Genomic DNA, 21,868 nt, shown 5'->3' with positions numbered 1-21,868 from the left:
TCCTTTGGCTTAGCCACCGCCCCCAGAACCTCATACAAGATCATGGTGGTCACGGTGCACCCATACTTGGATGATTGCTGATCCGGGCCAAGTCCATGGAAGAGAGCCCTCCTAGTAACTAATAGGGTGATCTCCCTGTTACAGGAACTCAATTGGGTAGTAAACCTGGCCAAGAGCAGCCTCAAGCCATCCCAGTCCTTGGAGTATCTGGGAGTCCAATGCTACACCAGGCAGGGCAAAGTCTTTCTTCCATCCACATGGATACAGAAGTTGATGCGCCAGTTGTTGACCACGGTACACAGTGTGGAGCTATCTCCAAGTTCTTAGGTTGATGGCAGCAACCTTGGAAGTAGTGCCGTGGGCAAGGGCACACATGTCCTCTTCAACGCTCTCTGCTATGACATTGGAACCCACAGTCTCAAGAATATTCGGTTCATCTCCCCCCTACCAATGGGAGTATGCTGTCACCTCCAGTGGTGGTTACAGGAAGCTCATCTGAACCGGGGTGTGTCCCTGTCCTGCCCAGACTGGCTGATTCTCACAACAGATGTGAGTCTCTGGGGCTGAGAAGCTCACTGTCAGGAGCTTATGGCCCAGGGACAGTGGACAGAAGAAGAGGTCCTCTGGAACATCAATTGACTGGAGGACCCGGCAGTCAGATTGGCGTGTTTACAGTTCAGCCACAGACTACAGGGCTAGGCGGTCCGCGTGATTTGGACAGCGCAACAACGGTAGCCTACATTAATTGCCAGGGAGGAACCAAGAGCCAATGAGTGTTACGGGATGTAGACCTCCTGATGGAATGGGCGGAAGTACATCTACAGGTGATCTCAGCCTCCCACATCGCAGGAAAAGATAACGTCAGAGCAGACTTTCTAAGCAGGGAGAGTCTAGATCCAGGAGAGTGAGGGTTTTTGGCTAAAGCATTTCAACTGATGATAGATTGTTGGGGCCTCCTGTCAATTGATCTGCTGGCTGCATCCCACCATGCGAAGGTTCCTTGATTCTTCAGTCACAGAAGATATCCGTGGTCCCTGGGAATCGATGCTCTTGTCCAGATCTGGCCAGAAGACGAGTTGCTATACGCCTTCCCTCCATGGGCCCTGTTGGGTAGGGTCATTCGCAGAATCGAACACCACAGGAAACTACTGGTAGCTCCAGTTTGGCCCAGGTGTCCTTGGAATGCGGTCATGTGGAGACTCCTGGTGAAGTACCCCCCTGCGCCTCCCACTGCACAGGGACCTGTTACAGCAGACAGTCCTTCACGAGGATCTGGCTAGACTCTGTCTTACGGTCTTGCCCTTGAGAGGTCTTGGTTGATGAAGCAAGGATATTCTGCAGTGGTAACTGTCACCTTACTCCATGCTCTGAAGTTCTCCATGTCCCTAGTGTACATGCGGGTCTGGAGGGTATTTGAGACCTGGTGCGAGGACCCAAGGACGGTTTGAATAAAAGTTTGGCTCTTAACTCCTTGAAGGTGCAGGTAGTGGCGCTCTCCTGTTTCACTGGTAAGGTGAATGGGGCCTCCTTGTCGGCCCATCCTGACATCATGGGTGGAAGTTAGACTGCTGTCTCCCGTTGATATCTGCCGAGCGGCGAAGTGGTCCTCCTTGCACATCTTTTCCAGGTTTTATCACCCGGACGAACAAGCCCGAGAGGACACAGTCTTCACACGGGCAGTGTTGACCGGACTGTGGGCAGCCTCCCGCCCCGATCGGGAATAGCTTTTGTATATCCCATTGGTCCTGAGTCCATCTGGCTACACGCTAGGAAATGGAGAAATTAATTACCTGATAATTTTGTTTTCCTTAGTGTAGACCAGTTGTTCCCAACCCTGTCCAGTTCCGGGCCCTTCCCTTTGGTTTGGCGACAACGCCGCGGACATTCACAAAGATGATGGTGGTAGTAGTAGTGGCACTCCAGAAAGAAGGGATCCTGGTGCACCCATACCTGGATGATTGGCTCATCAGATCGAAGTCAGAATTGAAATGTCGTCGTTCAGTTCAGGTCATGCAGCTCCTGGGTTCATTGGGCTGGGTGGTGATTCTGTCAGAGTCTCTTGGGCTGTCCCAGGCATTGGATTATCTGGGAGCTTGATTTGATACCCAGTTAGGGAAAGTGTTTTTGACCTCTGAGAAGAGTGGTCAAGTTGCAGGATCAGGTGCTCAATCTTCTGTGATTTACGGTTCCCAGAGTCTGGGATTATTTGCAGGTCCTGGGTTCTATGGCATCTATGCTGGAGTTAGTTCCATGGGTCTCTGCTCACATGCGACCCCTACAATGGGCTCTTTTATCCAGGTTGAATCAGTTTTCGGAAGAATTTCAGCTTTTTACTGCTTCAGGGGATGCCAGGTCTAGTCTCTCATGGTGGCTGTCTTGGCCCAATCTGGTGAAGAGGATGGATCTGGAGGTACCCAACTGGGGAGCGATTTGTCAAGGGAAATCTACCCAGGGACTATGGTCACCAGAAGAGGCATCTTGGTCAATCAATCATTTGGAGACCAGAGCAGTTCGCAAGGCCTTGCTCACCTTTCTCCTCATTCAAGGAAGGTTGGTGTTCTCGGACAATGTGACGACTGCATACACCAATTGTCAAGGCAGAACGAAGAGTTGCCTTGTGGCGCAGGAGGTGCAAGAACTGTTTGTTTGGGCAGAGAGCCATCTAGCGGGACTGGTTGCATCGCAAATGGCTGGAGTGGACATAGTGCAGGCAGATTATCTCAGCAAGTAACATGAGGATCTGAGGGAATGGAAGTTGGCTGAGGCCTTTGCCCTTATTCAGGCCAGATAGGGCAGGCCGGAGTTGGACCTCATGGCAGGTACAGTAAATGCGAAGATGGTGCGGTTTTTCAGTCGCAGGAGAGAAATAGGTTCCAAGGGTATAGACGCCCTCGTCGAGCCATGGCCGTCAGAGCTGTTACTGTACGTGTTTCCCCCACGGGTCGAGCGTTGCGTCGCATCGAGCATCATCCGGGCAGGGTGATTCTGGTGGCACCCAAGTGGCTGCGCCAGCCATGGCTTGTGAACCTGGTTCATCTAGCGGTAGGTGGTCACGTTCACTTAACCCATCTGCCAGGGTTGTTGCGACAGGGACCCATATTTTTAGACCAGGTAGATCACTTTTGTCTAGTCGCTTGACTTTTGAAAAGCAGCGGCTCTGCTTGAAGGTGTACTTGGAACTGGTAATTATGACTGCTTCACATTGCTAGTCTATAACTGGGTTTGGAGAGGGTTCGAGTCGTGGTGTTTGGAGAACAAGTTTGCAACTTTTAAAGGTGGATGTTCCACAGGTTTTAGCCTTTTTATGAAGCGGCTTGACTAAGGGATTGGCCTATAATTCCCTCCATGTTCAGGTGGCAGCCTTAAGGTGCCTTCATGGTAAGGTGCAGGGAAGACCGTTGGCATCTCATCTGGATGGGGTGCATTTCCTGAAGGGGGCAAAACATCTGCGTCCTCCAGTTTGAAAGATATGTCCAGCCTGGAACTTTAATCTGGTTCTTCGAGTTCTGTGCAGGCCTCCTTTTGAACCGATTAGGAGGAGTTCTATAAAAGATATAACCTTGAAGTCTGTTTCCTTGGTGGCTATTTGCTCAGCTAGGAGGATTTCTGAGCTGCAAGCGTTGTCATGTAGGAACCCTTTCCTACGATTTTCAAAGAATGGTGTGTCGTTACGTACAATTCCTTCTTTTTTGTCTAAGGTGGTTTCCTCCTTTCATCTTAAACAGACAGTCGAATTACCGGCCTTTCCGAATTTCTCACCAGATACTCCTCTGGCAAGGGAGCTTCGCTTATTGGATATATGGCGAATTCTTTTGCGATATCTAAGGTGATGAATGCCTTTCGGAAATCAAATCATCTTTTTGTCCTGTTCAGTAGAACAAAGAAGGGAAATAAGGCTTCCAAGGGCACAATTGCAAGATGACTGAAAGAGGCGATAAATTCAGGTTACTTATGTAAGGATCTGTTGCTGCCTGAAGGATTATGGGCACATTCCCTAGGGTGTAGGCAACCTCCTGGGCAGAGTGTTAATTGCTTTCTCCGCAAGAGATTTGTCAGGCAGTGACATGGTCTTCTCTTCACACTTTTACCAAACATTACCGCTTGATGTGCAGGCGCCAGAGGAAGCAGCTTTTGGAGAAAGTGTGTTGTGCGCGGGTCTTTTGAGTTCTTGCCCAGTATAGAGGGGCTTGGATACATCCCACTTGTCTGGACTGATCTGGGGAATGCACAGGAAAGGAAAATTTGTTCTTACCTGTAATACCTCATATCAGTCCAGAGACCCATCCCCTTCTTTCGAAAGACTTCCTCGCTTCTGGATGTTGCTGAGACAGTATGTATATATATGCAGAATTTCTAAGAGTGTACATAGGTTCATGTTTTCTTTGAGACAAGGAGTTCTAGTTTAAGGGTGCTCCAACTTTTGAGTCTCTGCTCGCCCAGAGTTATTGGGGTTTGTTAGTTTAGACATCTCTGCTTGGTTCAGGTCAATACTGAGGGACTGCAGATGGCACTCTTGGTTATGTAGCAGTGCCTGAAAAGTTTTTATTCTCTGCCTCCATCTGCTGGTAGGGTAGGAATGCAAAACCCATGTTTGGACTGATCTGTGGTATTACAGGAACAAAAATTAGCAGGAAAGAACAAATTTTCCTTTTACTCACATAAAAACACAGGTATCCCCTCCTCAATACGTGGGTAAGAATGCACATACTTTTACCCACATTTAAAATGGGTGCTGTTAGGAGAGGGGTGGAAAAGTGTGCACATAAATTTAATTTTCAAATCCTTGCCTATACTCCACTCCACCTTCCCCCCCCCCACCCCCACCCCTCCCTCTCACACACACACACACACACTAAAGAATGCCGCCTCCTCTGGGAGTAGTTTTCCTCTGAAAATAAGTTTGCAATCCCAAAACAGCAAACTCTGGGTTAGGAACAATCTCTGTACTCATGTGCGCATGTAAACCAGCAATACATGTAAAACTGGATAAAAACAATGGACCCATTATCTTGCATTTTAAGACAATGCTTATTTTCTAACAGGTATTATTGATCTGACCAATATGCCTCCTGCTATCTTAGTACCTCACCCAGGAGGAACCAGCACACCTCCTATGGACAGGATCACTTACATCCCTACCCAGGTTGCATTCCCTCCCAGACCTTATAACCCCGCTTCAATGTCGCCAGGTAAGAGCCCATCTTTGTAGCTGTACTGCTAGCCACTAACAAGTGAAAAACATAGTGCGGCGAGCGCTGGAAGCACGTTCTCACAGCTGCTAAAGCATATGTTGTGCAAAAAAGCCCAGCACTTGGCACTTATTTCAAAGGCTGGGACATATGCATTATCTGTGATGGTCCGTGCTAAGCTTACAGCATGCCTATTGTGCCATTTGTTGCATGTTAAAGCTGTTCTGATTTTAAACTTCACAGGACATCCAACACATCTGGCTGCCACGGCAGTTGCCAGTGCCGAAAGGGAACGTGAAAGGGAGAGAGAAAAGGAAAGAGAGCGGGAGAGGATAGCAACAGCTGCTGCTGTGGCTGCTGCCTCAGCCTCCGGTGATCTTTACCTGCGGCCAGGTGAGTACCAGTAGCTGTCGCCTTCATGGAGAACTGCTTGTGTCTCAAACTGTGACTGTGTTTAGGGTTGTGAAAAGCAATAGCAATGTAAGTGCTCATTTTTTTTATTCCTTTGGGTCTTTAATGTAGCAGTTGGAGTTGGGCCCCAGTGATACCCGTACATGCCCAGGAAGAGTAACCTAAAATGCTGTGCAGTTCAGTTGCCGAAATGTAGCATATCAGGTGTGCAGCTCATGGGACAATAAAGCATAAAAGATGACGACCAGAGAAACATGTCCTGGACTCAGAACATCTTTGAGATGCTTCCATTGTTTAAGATGGTTATGCAATCATTGTTTCCTAGCGTGTAGCCAGATGGACTCAGGACCAATGGGTTATGCTCCCCTGCCAGCAAATGGAGACGGAGACAGATTTCAAAGCTGACGCCACCCTACTTACACCCTTGCAATGACCTCAGCCCCTCAGTATTCTAAGTCTCCAGCTGATGGTGGATGTACCTCTCCCTAGGGGATTGCTGTACTTTTGGAAGGAGAAATTCTACATTTAAATTGGAGAAAGATCAAGCCCCACACTCCTGTTGTGATACCTAATGGTCCCTCTCCCAGTTGAGAATTCCTGAGGTGATTTCCGAAATCCCTCAGAGGTGTGCCTTGGTCCGGTAGCCAGTTCCCGGCGTGGACTTTGTTGCTTAAGCAGCTGAAAGGCAGTGGGTGCAGGAAGCCGAGCGTGGCGGTGATGACCAAAGCCTTCTCACCCCGCAGTCGGAGACAGTCTCTGCACTCAGCCGGTAAGCGCTGAGCTCAGGTAAGTTTTTTTTGTTTGAAACGTTTTTTATTGGCAAACAGCACAGTATACATTCAGACATGTAGTTTTAGGTACCGAATATATAAACATGTTGGATAGCTTCATATCCTAGTAAAACGGAAAAGCCATGGTTAGCGGAACATTATATTGCGCTGTGGCTGTTACCTTTTATAGAACAATCTCTAACAATCCCTTCCCTCTCCCCAATCCCCCCCACCCACCCCATCCCTCCCTCAGAACCGGACCAGTTTGTAGATAGAAAAAACAAAGGAACACAAAGCAGTGATAACCAAAAACATAGTATGTCGAGCTGCACCGTGGGGTCGAGGACTTCACTCTCGCCGCAGCTGAGAATAGTGTGACCTGAGACAGCTGGAAAAAACAGATACCTGCTCATGCTTCCCTGGCTGTGAACTGTACTCCCCTGAATGGTAGCAGATGAACACCAAACAGCTAAAAAGGAAACCTATAACCCATAAGGACAAATTACATGGATCCTTCATAAATAGGGAAGCAAAGACCAGTCATAAAAGAGAGACACCTTGCATCGTTAACCAGGTACTATAGGGGCTCCATATTTTCTGAAAGACCATAACACGATCCTGCTGCTGTGCTGTAAGCTTGCTTAACCTATAATATGAATGCAGTCGCTGTTGGAGGGCCACCAACGTTGGCACACAGTGTTGTTTCCAGTGTAGCGCGATTTCTGCCCGTGTGGCTATGAAGATTTGTAAAACCAGTTTCTGTACTACAAGAGTTACTTCAGGTATCGGTAGTCCAAGGAGCGCATGCCAGGGTTCTACTACGAGAGATATATGCAAATCCTGTATGATCCAGTCAATTATAGCACTCCAGCATTGAGATATCTTAGGACATTGCCACCAGAGGTGGTAGTAAGTACCGGTAGCTGCACATCCTCTCCAACAAGTATCCGGTACCTCCGGCGCAAATTTATGAATGGAAACCGGTGTGTAGTGCCATCTGTAAATTAGTTTGTAACAGTTTTCCTGAAGGCCTGTTGAAATGGAACATTTGGTAGCCTTTGTATATATCTGCTCCCAGTCCTTGTCAGACAATGTGATGCCAAAGTCCATGTCCCAAAGCTTCTGATGTCTTGGTGGATCCAGGTTCCGTCCATTCAAAAGGCCATAGATCTTGGAGATCACACCCCTTATTGAAGAGGCATTTTTACAAAATGCTTCAAATAGTGTCCCTTTAACTCTGATAGACCCAGATCCAAGGCCTTTGGTCGTAAAGTGGTAGATTTTGGCATACAATAGAAAATCAACATTGTCTATACCATATAGCTGACATAATTGCTCCCTGGTTACCATAGCTCCTTGTTGGCAGACATGGCCTAATTTACATATACCGGCCTGTTGCCAACGTTTGTGTAAGGCAGAACACTCCACCCATGGTACCACCATATTTGTAAATAGATACGTCATCATGGAAAAGGGCTCCGGTCCCACCAGGGCCCCTCGCCACTGATTCCAGATTCGCATTGTAGTTTGTAGGGCAAACGGTGTACCGGGTGCTGATTTCCGGAATACAAATGGTTGCCATGGAAGGCTGTCTATGGGAATACCACCTATGCATGCTTGCTCTAATTTCACCCATTGAGGCACATCCCTGGTGCCGTGCATTGCTACTAAAGCTCTTAATTGAGCTGCCCCAAAATACCAGACCAGATTGGGAACTTGCAACCCACCCCGAATCTTGGCACGAAACAGAGTAGATCTAGCTATTCTCGGGGGTCGTTTCCGCCAAATAAAATGACCCAACACTTGTTGCCATTTCCAAAGCAAGACATTGGGCAAGTGGATTGGTATGGTTGTGAAAAAATACAGAAAGCGGGGCAAAACGTTCATCTTTATTATAGCTAGTCTACCCAGCCATGAGTGGGAATGATCCAGCCATTTGTCAAGATCATCACGTATTTTAGCCAGTAGGAGTGTGTAATTCAGGTCATATAACGAATCATTGTGAGGCCCTAAACGAACACCTAGATATTTGATAGATGTCGTTGTCCATCGAAAGGGATAGTCATGCTTCAAGCACTGAGCCTCCAGGGCAGGTACCGTCAAATTTAGAATTTCGGACTTATCATAATTAACCTTCATGCCCGATTTCGATGTAAAGTTGGCCAATTCCTCCATTACTGCCAGCAGAGAACGTTTCGGGTCAGTTAAGGTAAACATTACATCGTCGGCAAATAGGGAAATCTTAAATTGGTCGCTTCCCCTACTGATCCCCTTGATGGCCTCATTATTACGTATGCGGATGGCAAAGGGTTCTAAAAAAATGGCAAATAAGAGAGGAGAGAGTGGACAACCCTGCCTTGTTCCCCTTTGGATAAAGAACTGTGGCCCATACCTCCCATTGACTTTAACTCTAGCTGCTGGAGAGGCATACAATTTGTAGAGCCATGTCAGGAATTTGTTCCCAAACCCCATATTCAATAATGTCTGAAAAAGAAAGTCCCAATGGACAAGATCAAAAGCCTTTTCTGCATCTAGTGCTAGAAGAATTGCAGGCCTCTTTTCTCTATGCACTAAGTCTATAATATCTACTATCCGGCGAACGTTGTCCGCAGCCAGTCTCCCTGGAACAAATCCCACCTGATCGTTATGGATAAGTCCTGGTAATATAACATTCAGACGTGCAGCCATTACCCAGGCCAGAATCTTCAAATCTATATTGATCAGGGAAATTGGTCTATAGGAGCTGCATAAAAGGGGGTCACGCCCTGGTTTGGCCAGCACAGTAATTCCCGCCGTGTTAGCATCTATCGTAAAGTCCGACCCCTGGAGCAATGAATTAAATGCCTGGGTCAGTGGGCCTACCAAGGAATCCGCGAATTTGCGGTAGTAACTGCCAGTAAATCCATCCATACCAGGTGCCTTTCCAGGTTTAAGTTTCTTAATAGCAGCCAATACTTCTTGTTGCGTAATATCTTTATCAAGCATTTCTATCTGTAAGGGTGTGAGATGGGGTAATGGTGTGGCCTGTAAGTAATCTTGTATATCCGTCCCTCTAATAGAGTCATCCCGAGCGTATAAATGCGAGTAAAAGGTCGTAAAGGCCTGGGTAATCTCCTCAGCGGATGTGACCACTTGGCCATTAGGATCAGAGATTTGCGCAATAACCGTACGCGCTCGGGCTCCCCTCAATTGTCTGGCTAAAAGTTTACCTGCTTTATTGCCCCCCTCAAAATACTGTTGCCTGAGGAGGGTAAGATGATGGCCAATAGCCGAGTCTTCCATTGATCTAAGCCGGGATCTCACCTCCAAAAGTTTCTGATAAACCTTTTTGGAGGTAGTAAGACAATGCTGTTTAGTAAGTGTGGTAAGTTCTAACAGAAGCTGCGACCTTTGCGCATTCCTTTCTTTGTTACAATGGGCAGCTTTAGCTATGCATAAGCCCCTAACGACCGCTTTGGAGCATTCCCAAACAGTCAGCGCTGACATATGCTCGGTCTGATTTTCCCGGAAATAATCCGCAATGCGACCCTTAAGGTCTTCTGCGAAAGCAGGTTCCTTGAGAAGGCTATCATTAAGGCGCCAAGTGCGGAGGCCAGCCCCATCACCCCCCATGCAACAGGTCAACCATACCGGAGCATGGTCAGACCATGTAATATTATCAATATCTATTTTTTGTATCGTGGTTTGCATGGTGGCTGATATAAAAAAATAGTCTATGCGCGTATATGTTGAGTGAGGGTGTGAGTAGAAGGTATAGGATCTTGAGTGATTGTACCGAGAACGCCATATATCTACGAGACCCCATTTTTCCAGCACTGTCTTCCAGGTACGCCGGGGCTCTAATTGGGTTTGCGTCCCAGAGCTGGAGTCCTTAATAGGGTCCATGACAAAATTAAAGTCCCCACCAATAACCACCTCCCCCTCTGCATTCCGAAGCAACACTGCGCTCAGTTTCTTGATAAATGACACTTGGCGCTGGTTTGGAAAGTATACATTAAAGAGTGTATAAATCCTCTTATCTATTTGAACCTTAACTAATATGTATCTACCAGCGGGATCAGTTACCACTGAGAGCAGCTCATGTACAAATGAGGATGAAATTAATATCCCGACCCCCGCATAGCGGGTATCCTTCGTACTATGGGCCCAATAGGAGGTAGGATATTGCGGGGAAGGTCAGCAGCCGTGCATGCTGCCGTTGTATGTGAGTTTCTTGTATAAATACAATCCCAGCGGCTTGTCTCTGCAGCTCCCTTTGGAGGAGTCTCCGCTTTTGTGGGGAATTAAGGCCCTTTACATTAAGGGTCAAAAGTTTGGTTGCCATATTTGTGCCCGAGGCGTGACCCCCCTCTGTTCTCCCTTGATAAGCCGATTTATACTGGACATTCCCACTATTGGCATGACCCCCTGGTGGCTTCCCAGCCCAAGTCTCCGCCAGTCCACTCGCACAGCCCACTTTACTTGGTCGGTTCTGAGCCCCATATATCCTACAGTATCCCAAAACCCATGGTGGGATACCTGACACCCGGAAGCCTGTGTCCACCGGTAAAGAGGCATAGTCAACTGGTATCTCCTTCCCCCCCCCCCCACCGCCCGAGCATCAAAACAGTACCACTCATAAGAAATCAAAAACAGTGCAATTGTACATTACTATAACATTAGTTGAACACCCCCGCAAGTGAAAAAACCAACAGCATAAGTATCCAAAAACCTCAGAAATGTGAAAAATCAACCAAACCACATAGCTGGTCATCAAACCATGTCACAGCGAACCTGCCCTATAGGCCGAATGCTCTGCCAGGCAGTATGGAGCCTCGCAGCAACTAAAAATGCTGCTACTGCTGTCAGCCCTGTTCCTTTTGCTGTGGTTGCGATCCTACGGGCTGGCGTCTAAGTCGCTTGCCTCCTTTTCCTGCCCTCTGCCAGCGAGGTGCTGTGTCACGGTATGCCACCGGACCCTCCCGGCTCGGTGTGGAAAACGAGACTGGGAGTTGGGCCTTGAGAAAAGCGTCTTTCGCTTCCTCTGGGGAGGCTGCCCTATACGAAGTGCCTTGATACTGGAACTGCAGGCCAAAGGGGAAGGTCCATCTATAGCGGATGTTCCGCTCCTGCAGCGCTGCCGTGACTTCCCTCAGCTCGTAACGTTTTTTGAGGGTGATTGGTGCCAAATCTTGAAAGAGAGAGAGAGTATGATTTTGCCATTGCACAGTTTTCTGTTTCCGGGCAATTGTTAAAATGCGTTCCTTCAGGGGATAGCTGGTAAGGCCCAATATGATATCTCTCGGTTGCTGATCCCTGCGTGGGCCTAAGGCCCTGTGAGCCCTTTCAAAGCTTACTGTTAGTGGCGTCTCTGCTCCCTCCACGCTGTCCGGCTGTTCTTGCTGTAGTAGGTAGGTACATATCTGCGTTGCCACCTGCTTGGTATCGGAGAAGTCATCAGTTTCCGGGACTCCCCGAATCCGAATATTATTTCTCCGACCTCGGTTATCGAGGTCTTCAATTTTATCCTGCAGCGTCTTTATCTCTGCTGCTGCCGCTGCTCCTTGATTCACTAGGCCTTGAAGTGCGTCACCGTGCTCATCTAGGCGGTTTTCTGCCTCGTCGACACGGCACCCCATGGCTGCCATTTCCTCTTTGAGGTCCGCCACAGACTCCATTATGTCCGTTTTGTGCTTTTTCATGTCGGCGCGCAGATCCATAAACCATCTGCGCGCTTCTTCTCGGGTCAATGGCGTGCCCGCCGTTCCCGATCCGGCGTCCCTGCTTGGTTGCTGAACCGTCTTCATGTTCCTCCGGTTCCAGGGTCTCTGAATCTTTACAGGCAGCGCCATCTTGGCTCAAGTCGTCGTTGAGCTTCTCATAAGAGAATTTCCGGAGATCCATCGTTCTCCGTTTCGTGGCCATGATATTCACTTTCTGGAAACGTTCGGCACGCTCAGGTAACCTTGTGGTTTACAGGTTAGAGTTTTTCTTGATGTTTGCGAGGATTAGGGGCCCGGGAGGGTAACGGAGACAAACGAGTGTGCGTCCTCTCACATCGGCTGCGGACAGCGCCCCCCAGCTCAGGTAAGTTTTTTAAAAAATATATAGATAGATTTACCTCCCAATTCAGAGACGTTTGGAGGAGTTTTGATAAGACTTTCACTGATCTCCTTGCTCGGCGCGCTGTACCGATGTAGTTCCCGATCCTGTTGGGGTAAGGGGAAGTGGGCTTCTGAGCGGGTTGAGTGGCCCCCAGTCAGCTAGTCCCCACTTTAGGCTTGGCACACAGCGTGATAGGCCACGGCGGCACCATCTTCCGTGCTTCTTTGTGTGTGCCATATTGGCCTCTCTTGAACATCGGTACATGCAGCGTGTTGGCTCTGCACATGCACCTTGTGCATAACGTCACACTCGTACATATGTACACAACTTACTAAGCGCAGAACACAGGAAAGCCGGGCGCACAGGCTGTGTATTCACCGCGCCCCCCCCTCAAAATCTGTGCGCATAAAAAAAATTTAAGCGTGAGCCAATAGAACACACAGTTACCGCCACCAATGGCGCAGGCAGCCAAGAAACATAAGCGCCTTTCTCTCTGCGCTGCTTGTCATATTAGGGCTTCACAGTATGATCTGGATTCCAACTTATGTCAGCACTCTGAGGAAACCCAAAGAGAGTCGGCCTCCCCGGACTTTGGCATGGACCCCAGCTGCCTTCTCTTGGGTGGAATTCTTTCAAGGCCTTCAAGCCTTCGTACAGGCGCAGTCCACTACCTTGATTGCCCCTGTCCGGATGGAACATCAGTCAGTAAGCCCTCCCTCTCCCAGTCTTATCAGCAGACCTAGAGGCATTCCTCGCCTTACCAAGGGCATCCCTAATAGGGACTCAGATAACTTAGATGAAGAGGATGATCCGGACCCCTTGGAAGAAGGGGGAAATTTCCCCCGGGTTGGAACCATATCGAACCATGTTGCGTTTTTTTCATAGAGACAAATTGCCGGCCTTGGTTTCCTAGACCCTGAGGACGCCGGGAGTCTCTAGGACCGATTCTATGACGGAACCAAAGGATAATCCCATTTTGATCTCACTACGGAAAGCATCTTGTTAATTTCCAGTACTGGAAGCCATCCAGGAATTGATAGACCTGAAATGGGATGCCCCAGAAGCAAGTTTTAAAGGGGGCGAGAGTTACACACACACTATATCCACTGGATCAGGCAGTGAGAGAGTGTTTGTTTCCCTAAAGTGGATGTGCTGGTCTGTGCCGTCTCTAAGTGAATAAACTATCCCAGTGGAGGGAGGAGCGGCCTTAAAGGATGCACACGATAGACAGAGTCCATCCATAAGCCTTTGACACAGTAGCAATGACGTTGCAGATTGCTTCTTGTTGTGCCCTGGTCGCTCGTTCATGCCTACTCCTCTCTCAGGAAGTGGATGACTCGGGAGTGAATTCCAGAGCGGTTATGGAAGTTGCCGCTGCCTTGTTAGCAGATGCAGGCTCAGATCTAGTCCTTACTTCGGCCAGAGGAGTGGCCTCAGTGGTGGCGGCCAGAAGACAGCTATGACTGCGGAATTGGTCAGCAGACTCAACCTCCAAGGCCAATCATACAAAGAGACCCTTTAAAGGATCACTCCTTTTCAGAAGCGAATTAGAAAAGCTGGCCAGTAAATGGGGTGACTCTCCAATCCCTCGGCTACCAGAAGATAAGAGGAAGCAATTTCAGTGCCCCTCACCTATGAGGGGCCAATCCAGTTTTGCCCCTACAGAAACTTGACGTTTCAGAGGTTTCTGTCCTTTCATAATGAACAGCCTAAGAGAGGGGCAGGCTCAGGTTCAGGTTTGCCCCGAACCCCCAATGAAATTTTCCTCGGAACGAGGAAATAGGGGTCGACGGTCCCTCTCCTACCAGAGGTGGGTCAAGATCACTTAAGACAAATAGGTACTGGAGGTCATACGAGAAGTATATGCACTAGAATTTCACAGCACTCCTGGGGACATATTCATGATGTCTCCTTGCCACTCCCAGCACGAGAAGCGGGCAGTAGAGATTACTCTTTTAAGGCTCCTCAGGATGAGGGCTATAATCCCAGTACCTGCGCCCTAGGGAAATATGGGGCATTATTCCATCTATTTCATCACACCCAAGAAGGAAGGTTCCTTTTGCCCCATCCTGGTCCTCAAGAGTGTCAACCGACATCTATGAGTAAATAATTGCCGCATGGAAACCTTACACTCCCTGATAATGGCAGTACAATCGGGAGAGTTCTTAACCTCCCTGGACCTATCTGAAGCCTATCTACATATTCCAATCCGTCAGGAACACCGTTTCCTACACTTTGTGGTACTGGGTTGCCATTGTCAGTTCCAGGCACTGCCCTTTGGCCTAGCCACTGCCCCTGGAACGTTTTCCAAGATTATGGTGATTGTTGCGGCAGCATTGAGAAAAGAGGGAATCCTGGTGCACCCGTTCTTGGACGACTGGTTGATACGGGCCAAGTCCATGGAAGAGAGTCTCCGGGAGATCAACAGGGTGACCTCCTTGCTTCAGGAGCTCGGTTGGGTAGTAAACCTAGCCAAGAGCAGTCTCAACCCGTCCCAGTCCTTGGAATATCTGGGAGTCCGGTTCAACACTAAGCAGGGCAAGGTCTTCCTTCCGACCAAGTGGATAAAGAAGTTGTTGTTCCAGGTGTATCACTTGAGCACGATACACCCGACAGTGTGGAGCTATCTCCAAGTCCCCAGTTTGATGGCAGCAACCCTGGAAGTGGTGCCGTGGGCGAGGGCACACATGCAACCACTTCAACGCTCACTGCTGTCATGTTGGAACCTGCAATGTCAAGACTATTTGATTTGGCTCCACTAACCGATGGGAGTATGCTCTCAGCTCCAATGGTGGCTGCAAGAAGCTCATCTGAGCAAGGGTGTACCCCTGTCTTCCACGAACTGCCTGGTCCTCACAACAAACACGAGCCTCAGGGGCTGGGGTGCTCATTTTCAGGAACTGACGGCCCAGGGACGTTGGACCAAGGAAGAGGCCCTCTGGAACATCAACCGCCTGGAAGCTCGAGCAGTCAGATTGGTGTTTCTACAGTTCAGCCACAGATTCCAAGGTCAAGTGGTCCTTGTCATGTTGGACAGCGCAACAATGGTAGCCTACATCAACCGCCAGGGTGGAACCAAAAGCCATCAAGTGTCACAGGAGATAATTTCCTTATGGAATGGGCGGAAATACATCTACAGATGATCTCAGCCTCCTACATCGCAGGAAAATACAGTGTCAGAGCAGACTTTCTAGGCAGGGAGATTCTGGATCCAGAAAGAGTGGGTGTTCTTGGCCAAAGCTCTTCAACTGATAGTAGATTGCTGGGGCCTCCCTTCCATCAACATGCTGGCTGCATCTCACAATATGAAGGTTCCCCGATTCTTCAGTCGCAGAAGAGATCTGTGGTCCCTGGGAATCAATGCTCTCGTTTAGAACTGGCTGGAAGAAGAGTTGCTATTCGCCTTCCTTCTGTTGGGCAGGGTCATTCACAGAATCGAGCACCACAAGGGATTAGTCCTACTAGGAGCTCCAGATTGGCCCAGACGTCCGTGGTATTCGGACTTGCAGAGACTGCTGGTAGAGACCCCCCTGTACTTCCCACCCCACAGGGACCTGCTACAGCAGGGACCGGTCCTTCATGAGGATCTGACTTGATTCTGTCTTACAGTCTGGTCCTTGAGAGGGCTCACCTGATGAAGCAAGGATATTCTGCATCGGTAATTGCCACCTTACTCCGCGCTCAGAAGTTCTCTGTATCCCTAGTGTATGTGCAGGTGTGGAGAGTATTTGAGGACTGGTGCGAGGATCACGGAAGTCCCCTTGTGGGGGGGGGGCGCAAAATCCCACTTATTCTGGATTTTTTGCAGGACAGCTTAAATAAAGATTTGGCCCTTCACCCCTTGAGGGTGCAGGTAGTGGCTCTCTCCTGTTTCAGGGGCGAGATGAATGGAATCTCCCTGTCGGCTGATCCGGACATGGCCGTTTTCTGAAAGGGGTGAAGCACTTTTGACCACCCTTACTGTGGCCAGTTCCCTTGTGGAATCTTAATCTTGTATTGGAATTTTTGGCAAGGCCCTCCTTTCGGCCACTAAGCAGTCTTTCCTTGTGTTTGTTAACTTTGAAATCTGTGTTCCTTGTGGCTATATGCTCGGCATGTCGCATCTCTGAACTGCAGGCATTGTCATGTCGAGATCCATTCCTTCAGATGTCTCCAGGAGCGTTACAGCTTTGTACCGTTCTATCCTTCTTGCCCAAGGTAGTCTCGGAGTTTCATTTAAATCAATCTAATTCGTTGCCATCCTTAGATAAGCACAAGGATGTGGAGGAATACTGCCTCATCCGTCATTTGAATGTCAGTAGACTTTTGGTGCGGTATCTGGAAGTTTCAGAACAGGTCCGAAAGACAGACTCACCTGTTTGTCCTTCACAGTGGAAAGAAACAGGGCGAACCAGCTTCGTGACCTACCATAGCTCGCTGGATTAAGGAGGTGATCACGGGAGCCCATGTAAAGGCAGGAAAGCCATTACCTTCTCAGGTTAAAGCTCATTCTACTAGGGCTTAGGCAGTCTCATGGGTGGAAGTTAAGACTATCTTCCGCCGATATCTGCCAAGCGGCGACGTGGTCGTCTTTGCACACCTTCTCCAGGTTCTATCTATCGCCTGGACATACAGGCCTGAGACGATGCAGCCTTTGCAAGGGCGATGTTAACTGGACCGCAGGCACCCTCCCGCCCCGATCTGGAGTAACTTTTGAACGTCCCAATGGTCCTGAGTCCATCTGACTACACGCTAGGAAATGGACAAATTACCTACCTGATAATTTCATTTTCCTTAGTGTAGACAGATGGACTCAGCATCCCACCCTCGGCTGCCCAACAACTATGCCAAGGATTCGCCCATGGAGTGGATATCGAATCCAAGAGATTATGGGTAAGCCTTCATCCAGTGCCTAGAACAGGGCATCTATATTCTTATTGGGGTTCAGTGTTTGTTTGGTTTGAGTACAGTTATGGTTATCCATTTTTAATCATATTTTTAATCAAGTTTTTTCACTAGTGGGTCCACAGTGGCTTTTGAAGAGAATACTGAGGGGCTGAGGTCACTGCAGGGTTCTATCTAAGATGACATCAACTTTGAAATCTGACTCCGTCTCCATCTGCTGGCAGGGGAGCATCACCCATTGATCTTGAGTCCATCTGTTTACACTAAGGAAAACAAAATTAGCAGGTAAGTAATTTCTCCAGTTCTGTCGCCTCTTGACTATTGCAATTCACTTTTTGTGGGCTTACTGTAGAAGATGTTATCTTCAGATGTTATGGAATACCACAACATGTAGCCATGGGTACCTGCTTTTGAGATCATATCACCCCAGTTCCAGTTCGTATCCCAGATCAGTCCAGACAAGTGGGTTTATGTATCCCTACCAGCAGATGGAGGCAGAGAACAAAACTTTGAGGCACTGTTGCATAACAGAGAGTGCCACCTGCAGTCCCTCAGTATTTCTCTATCTCCAGCAGATGGTAGAAGTGCAAACCTGCAGTCTGGAGTTTCAAAAAAATAAAATGAGAATAGATTTCGGCTCCCCGAGGTGTTAGGTTTCTTCTTGGGCCATCCCTCGGGTAGAGCAGTGCGAGTAGGGGGTTGGTGATCCCTGTTCTGGCTCGGCCCGTAGAAGATGTTGTGTCATCTGCAGATGTTACAGAATGCCACAATGTGTAGCCATGGGTACCCACTTCTGAGATCATATCACTCCAGTTTTCATTTCTTGCCATTTTCATAAGATGCCAGTTTAGGGCTATTTGCCTTACTTTTAAAGCTGTTTGTGACTGAGGCCTGGGCTGTTTAACTGAGAGACTTAACATATGTGTCAAGTGATGGTTATGCTCTCTGAGTGATCTGACACTTTGTGTAACCACTTTTAAGGAATGCAAAGTAATGAAAATACGGAGATCAACTTTTAGCTATATGGGTTCAACTTTTTAGAAGTCCCTTCATAAGGAATTGAGATTAGAAGGCAATTAATTATGTCCTTTTTAGATGAATTTTAGAGACCTTTTGTTTAAAAAGGCTTTTAGTGTATCTGATGAAGAAAGTTATACTATTTTTTAATGTCTGTTTTATAGTTATTTTTATATACTGGTTTATTTATTTATTCACATATTGCTATACCCCTTAAATCCAATACAAGATTGATCAAAGTGGCTCACAATAAAAGAATCATAAATTCAAACACAAAGAAAACATTACAAACATACATAAATGTCAAACAGTTCATACAAAAGGTTTTCAACTATGAGTTTGTTTTTATGTGATTTATGGTTATCATGTTTTGTATTATACTTGTATTTATGATACTTGTATTTATGATTTTTATTGCATAATAACTATTGTACATCACTTAGAATTTTAGATGACGTAAGGCATAAATACATCCTTTAAGTTCTACTGTTCTATAACTGTTTCTTTCTGTGCACTAAGTTTCAGAGCAGCCTGGCAGACCGGGCAGTCATGGATATGTTCGTTCCCCATCTCCATCAATGAGATCCCAGGAGAGCATAGTGCAGCAAAGACCCAGCATATTCCAAGGCACCAGTGGCAAGAGCGTCATCACCCCTGTGGATCCCTCACCTCAGCTACGCATCATGTAGGTATCGCTGCCCACTGCTCACAGACTGTGAGGAGATGCACCAAAAGTTGCAGTTCTCACCCATCTATTGACCGCAGTTCATTGTAGAGATTTCAAAGCAATGCATGCATATGCCATGCAATGCAAGAAAGGAATTACCTAAGGATGCTGCACTTTAGAGTTGCTCAGGGTCCATGTGCTTTGGAAGTGGATTGAAACCGGAGTCTCTTGGTCACAAAGCTCTGTTCATTCATGAGTTAGCTCATTTCACTTTCTAGTTCACTTGTTTGTCATTAATGCTTCTAGACGAATACATCCAAACTAAAAATCACACCACATGAGATGTACATTATGATTAAAATAATAATAACCTTGTATAATCAATGTGTTTTTCTTCAGGCAACTCCCACCCGGAGCACCCTCGATAACACAAGGCTTACCTGTGTCTGCATTCAACACAGCTGCTGATGCTCTTGCTGCACTGGTGGATGCTGCAGCTTCTGCTCCTCAGATGGAAGTTGTCAAAGCAAAGGAAAGTAAACATGAAGCAGCTAGGCTAGAGGATAGCCTGAACCGCAAGTTAGCGATGCAACAGCAACAAATGGAGTCAGAAAGGAGACAAGCCCAGTCTCCTTACACCTCCTCAGCCTTTTCCAGTGGCAGGACACAGCCTCCTGCAGCTATATACTCTGAGGCTGGCAAAGACAAAGCACCTCCTCCAAAATCTAGGTATGAGGAGGAGCTAAGGACACGGGGGAAAACCACAATAACTGCTGCCAACTTCATCGATGTGATCATCACCCGACAGATTGCTGCTGACAAGGATGCCCGGGAACGTGGTTCACAGAGTTCTGATTCCTCCAGCAGCTGTACGTATCCTAATCATTCCCTCCTCCCTGTGTTAATTTCTCTCCAGCGGCTGTGTGTATCCTTGCTTCATGGGTATAAGCAGCCCGTCTTTCTTGTTTTACTCTCCCTCCGTGAGTGTAATCACCACCTCTTTTCTCCATTACTCTGTCTCCAGTGCCTATCTGTATCTTCACTCTAGGTTTTCTGTGGACAAGCATCATATTACAGTCATATAAGATGGGTGGCATCATCAGACGGTGCCAATTCAGTCATTTTTCTCCTGTAGCCCAGAAACGTCTGGATTCTCTTCTGGGCATGCATGGGGCTTCACACACTAGTGTCGCCATCTGATCTCCCTCAGTCTGTTTTCATCTGCTTTGCAAACAGTCACAAATTTCCTCATGCGTCACCACAATCAAAACAATTTGGCTTCATCAACCTTTTTCCTTTTTGGAAGAAACAACTATGGTAGAACAAGCTGTAATCTTAAAAAAAAAAAAAAAAGCAAATGCCCCTTTGAAGTTTGCAAAAAAGTTGTCATAAAAATGACAATTTCAGATCAGCAAGATTGTTGTATCCAATCCACTGCCTTGGACCAGACCACAACAGCACATCTGTGGCCCCTGTAGCAGAATGTCCCTGAGGGCCCTTATTTACAGGTACCTCAAGCTCTGCTTTGAGTTTAAAAGTTCTTCAGAGCATAAGGAATCAAAACATAAGTGCCAACGTTCACCACCTTCTGAATGTTCAAACAAGTCAAGAAGGTAGATCTCCAGTGTGAAAATGCCGAGACTCTAGGTTGGCGCTGCAACCAGATGATGTAGAAGACTCAGTGCTGAAAGCTTCAGCAGTGCTATCTAAGATCCATCATAACAGATGTAAACCATGTAGTTGCATTCCTACACACTCTAGGCTTCCTAATCAATTTCCAAAAAGCCTCTCTGCAGCCAACACATGGAATTCATAGGCAAGGCATACTTAACACACAGAATAATGAAGCTCAAATTACACATCAGTACCCTGAAAGGTTTTCCCTACATTACAGCATGGAGATACAGGAAATTCCCCGGGGCATGTGGCCTCCACAATGCAAGTTAAGCCAATGAGATATGCCCAATAGTACCCTCAAAGCACATTGGGATCAGCAAACCCATATGCTATAAGAGCACTTTTGTTCTGCTTTGACAGAACTAAACCATTACACAACTCTACAGTTTTTCATATTGAATGATGGAAAGAAGGGGGGCGCTCTAACACAGCCGATGAGAGCAGACGCTTAGCTGCCGAGCTCTGATCCCCCGTGAGCCCACAACCCGCCGAAAAAGACGCAAACCGGGTGGAAATTCGCCAAACTTTCGGGAGTACTACTCTAAGTGATAGCCCACCTTTTTTTTTGATGGCCACAAAACGCAAAACCGCCGATCTCCGGCAATTTTCATACAGCAAGCTGCCGCCGGACCCGGATCAAGATGGCGCCTCTGATGGCGATTTAAGTGCAGGAGACAGCGAAGATGCAATGGCGACCCGAGCGGCGATGCACGGCGGGGCTGCTGCCCCAGCAGATAATTTTCTCACACGGGATGAGGTACGGCAGTGGTTTATGGAAATTAGGAAGGACAAAAAACAGCATAAGCAGGACATTATGGCCTCCGTGGCGGACTTAAAAGAAGATTTGGCGGCACTAGGGACTAGAGTAGATGAAGTGGAAACCCGGGTTGACACACATGGTGAAGCCCTCAACACTTTACAGTCCCAAGGAGCACAATACCATTCTGATATTTTAGAGCTTCAAGAGAAAATAGAAGATCTAGAAAACAGAAACAGGCGAAACAATCTTCGTATAAGGGGAGTGCCAGACACTCCAGAATTTTCTGATGCAGCAAATATAGCCAAACAAATCTGCCACCATTTGCTTACTGGGGCCCAGGATAGCGCAGCCGCTTCACAGGCAGCCATTCCGGAGGTGCTCCTGGAGCGTGCGCATCGTGTGCTGGGCC

At 47.7% G+C, this 21,868-nt stretch overlaps 1 protein-coding gene across 18 annotated transcripts in view; it reads left to right on the top strand.

Moving 5' to 3' along the window:
• Nucleotides 1-21,868, top strand: part of NCOR1 (nuclear receptor corepressor 1) — a 372,787-nt gene that overhangs the window by 311,217 nt on the left and 39,702 nt on the right. For 17 of the 18 annotated variants that reach the window (XM_029611291.1, XM_029611302.1, XM_029611294.1 and 14 more), the window contains 4 exons: nucleotides 5,043-5,189; nucleotides 5,433-5,582; nucleotides 18,875-19,040; nucleotides 19,422-19,891. In XM_029611291.1, coding sequence (XP_029467151.1) covers nucleotides 5,043-5,189; nucleotides 5,433-5,582; nucleotides 18,875-19,040; nucleotides 19,422-19,891 — 933 coding nt within the window. The remainder of the gene's footprint in view (nucleotides 1-5,042; nucleotides 5,190-5,432; nucleotides 5,583-18,874; nucleotides 19,041-19,421; nucleotides 19,892-21,868) is intronic. The other variant, XM_029611288.1, reaches the window with a different exon arrangement.

This window comes from Rhinatrema bivittatum, chromosome 8 (assembly GCF_901001135.1).
Source record: "Rhinatrema bivittatum chromosome 8, aRhiBiv1.1, whole genome shotgun sequence".
Lineage (NCBI taxonomy): Eukaryota > Metazoa > Chordata > Amphibia > Gymnophiona > Rhinatrematidae > Rhinatrema > Rhinatrema bivittatum.
The sequence above is the reverse complement of the archived record's forward strand: the minus strand, read 5'-3'. Positions and strand labels throughout refer to the sequence as shown.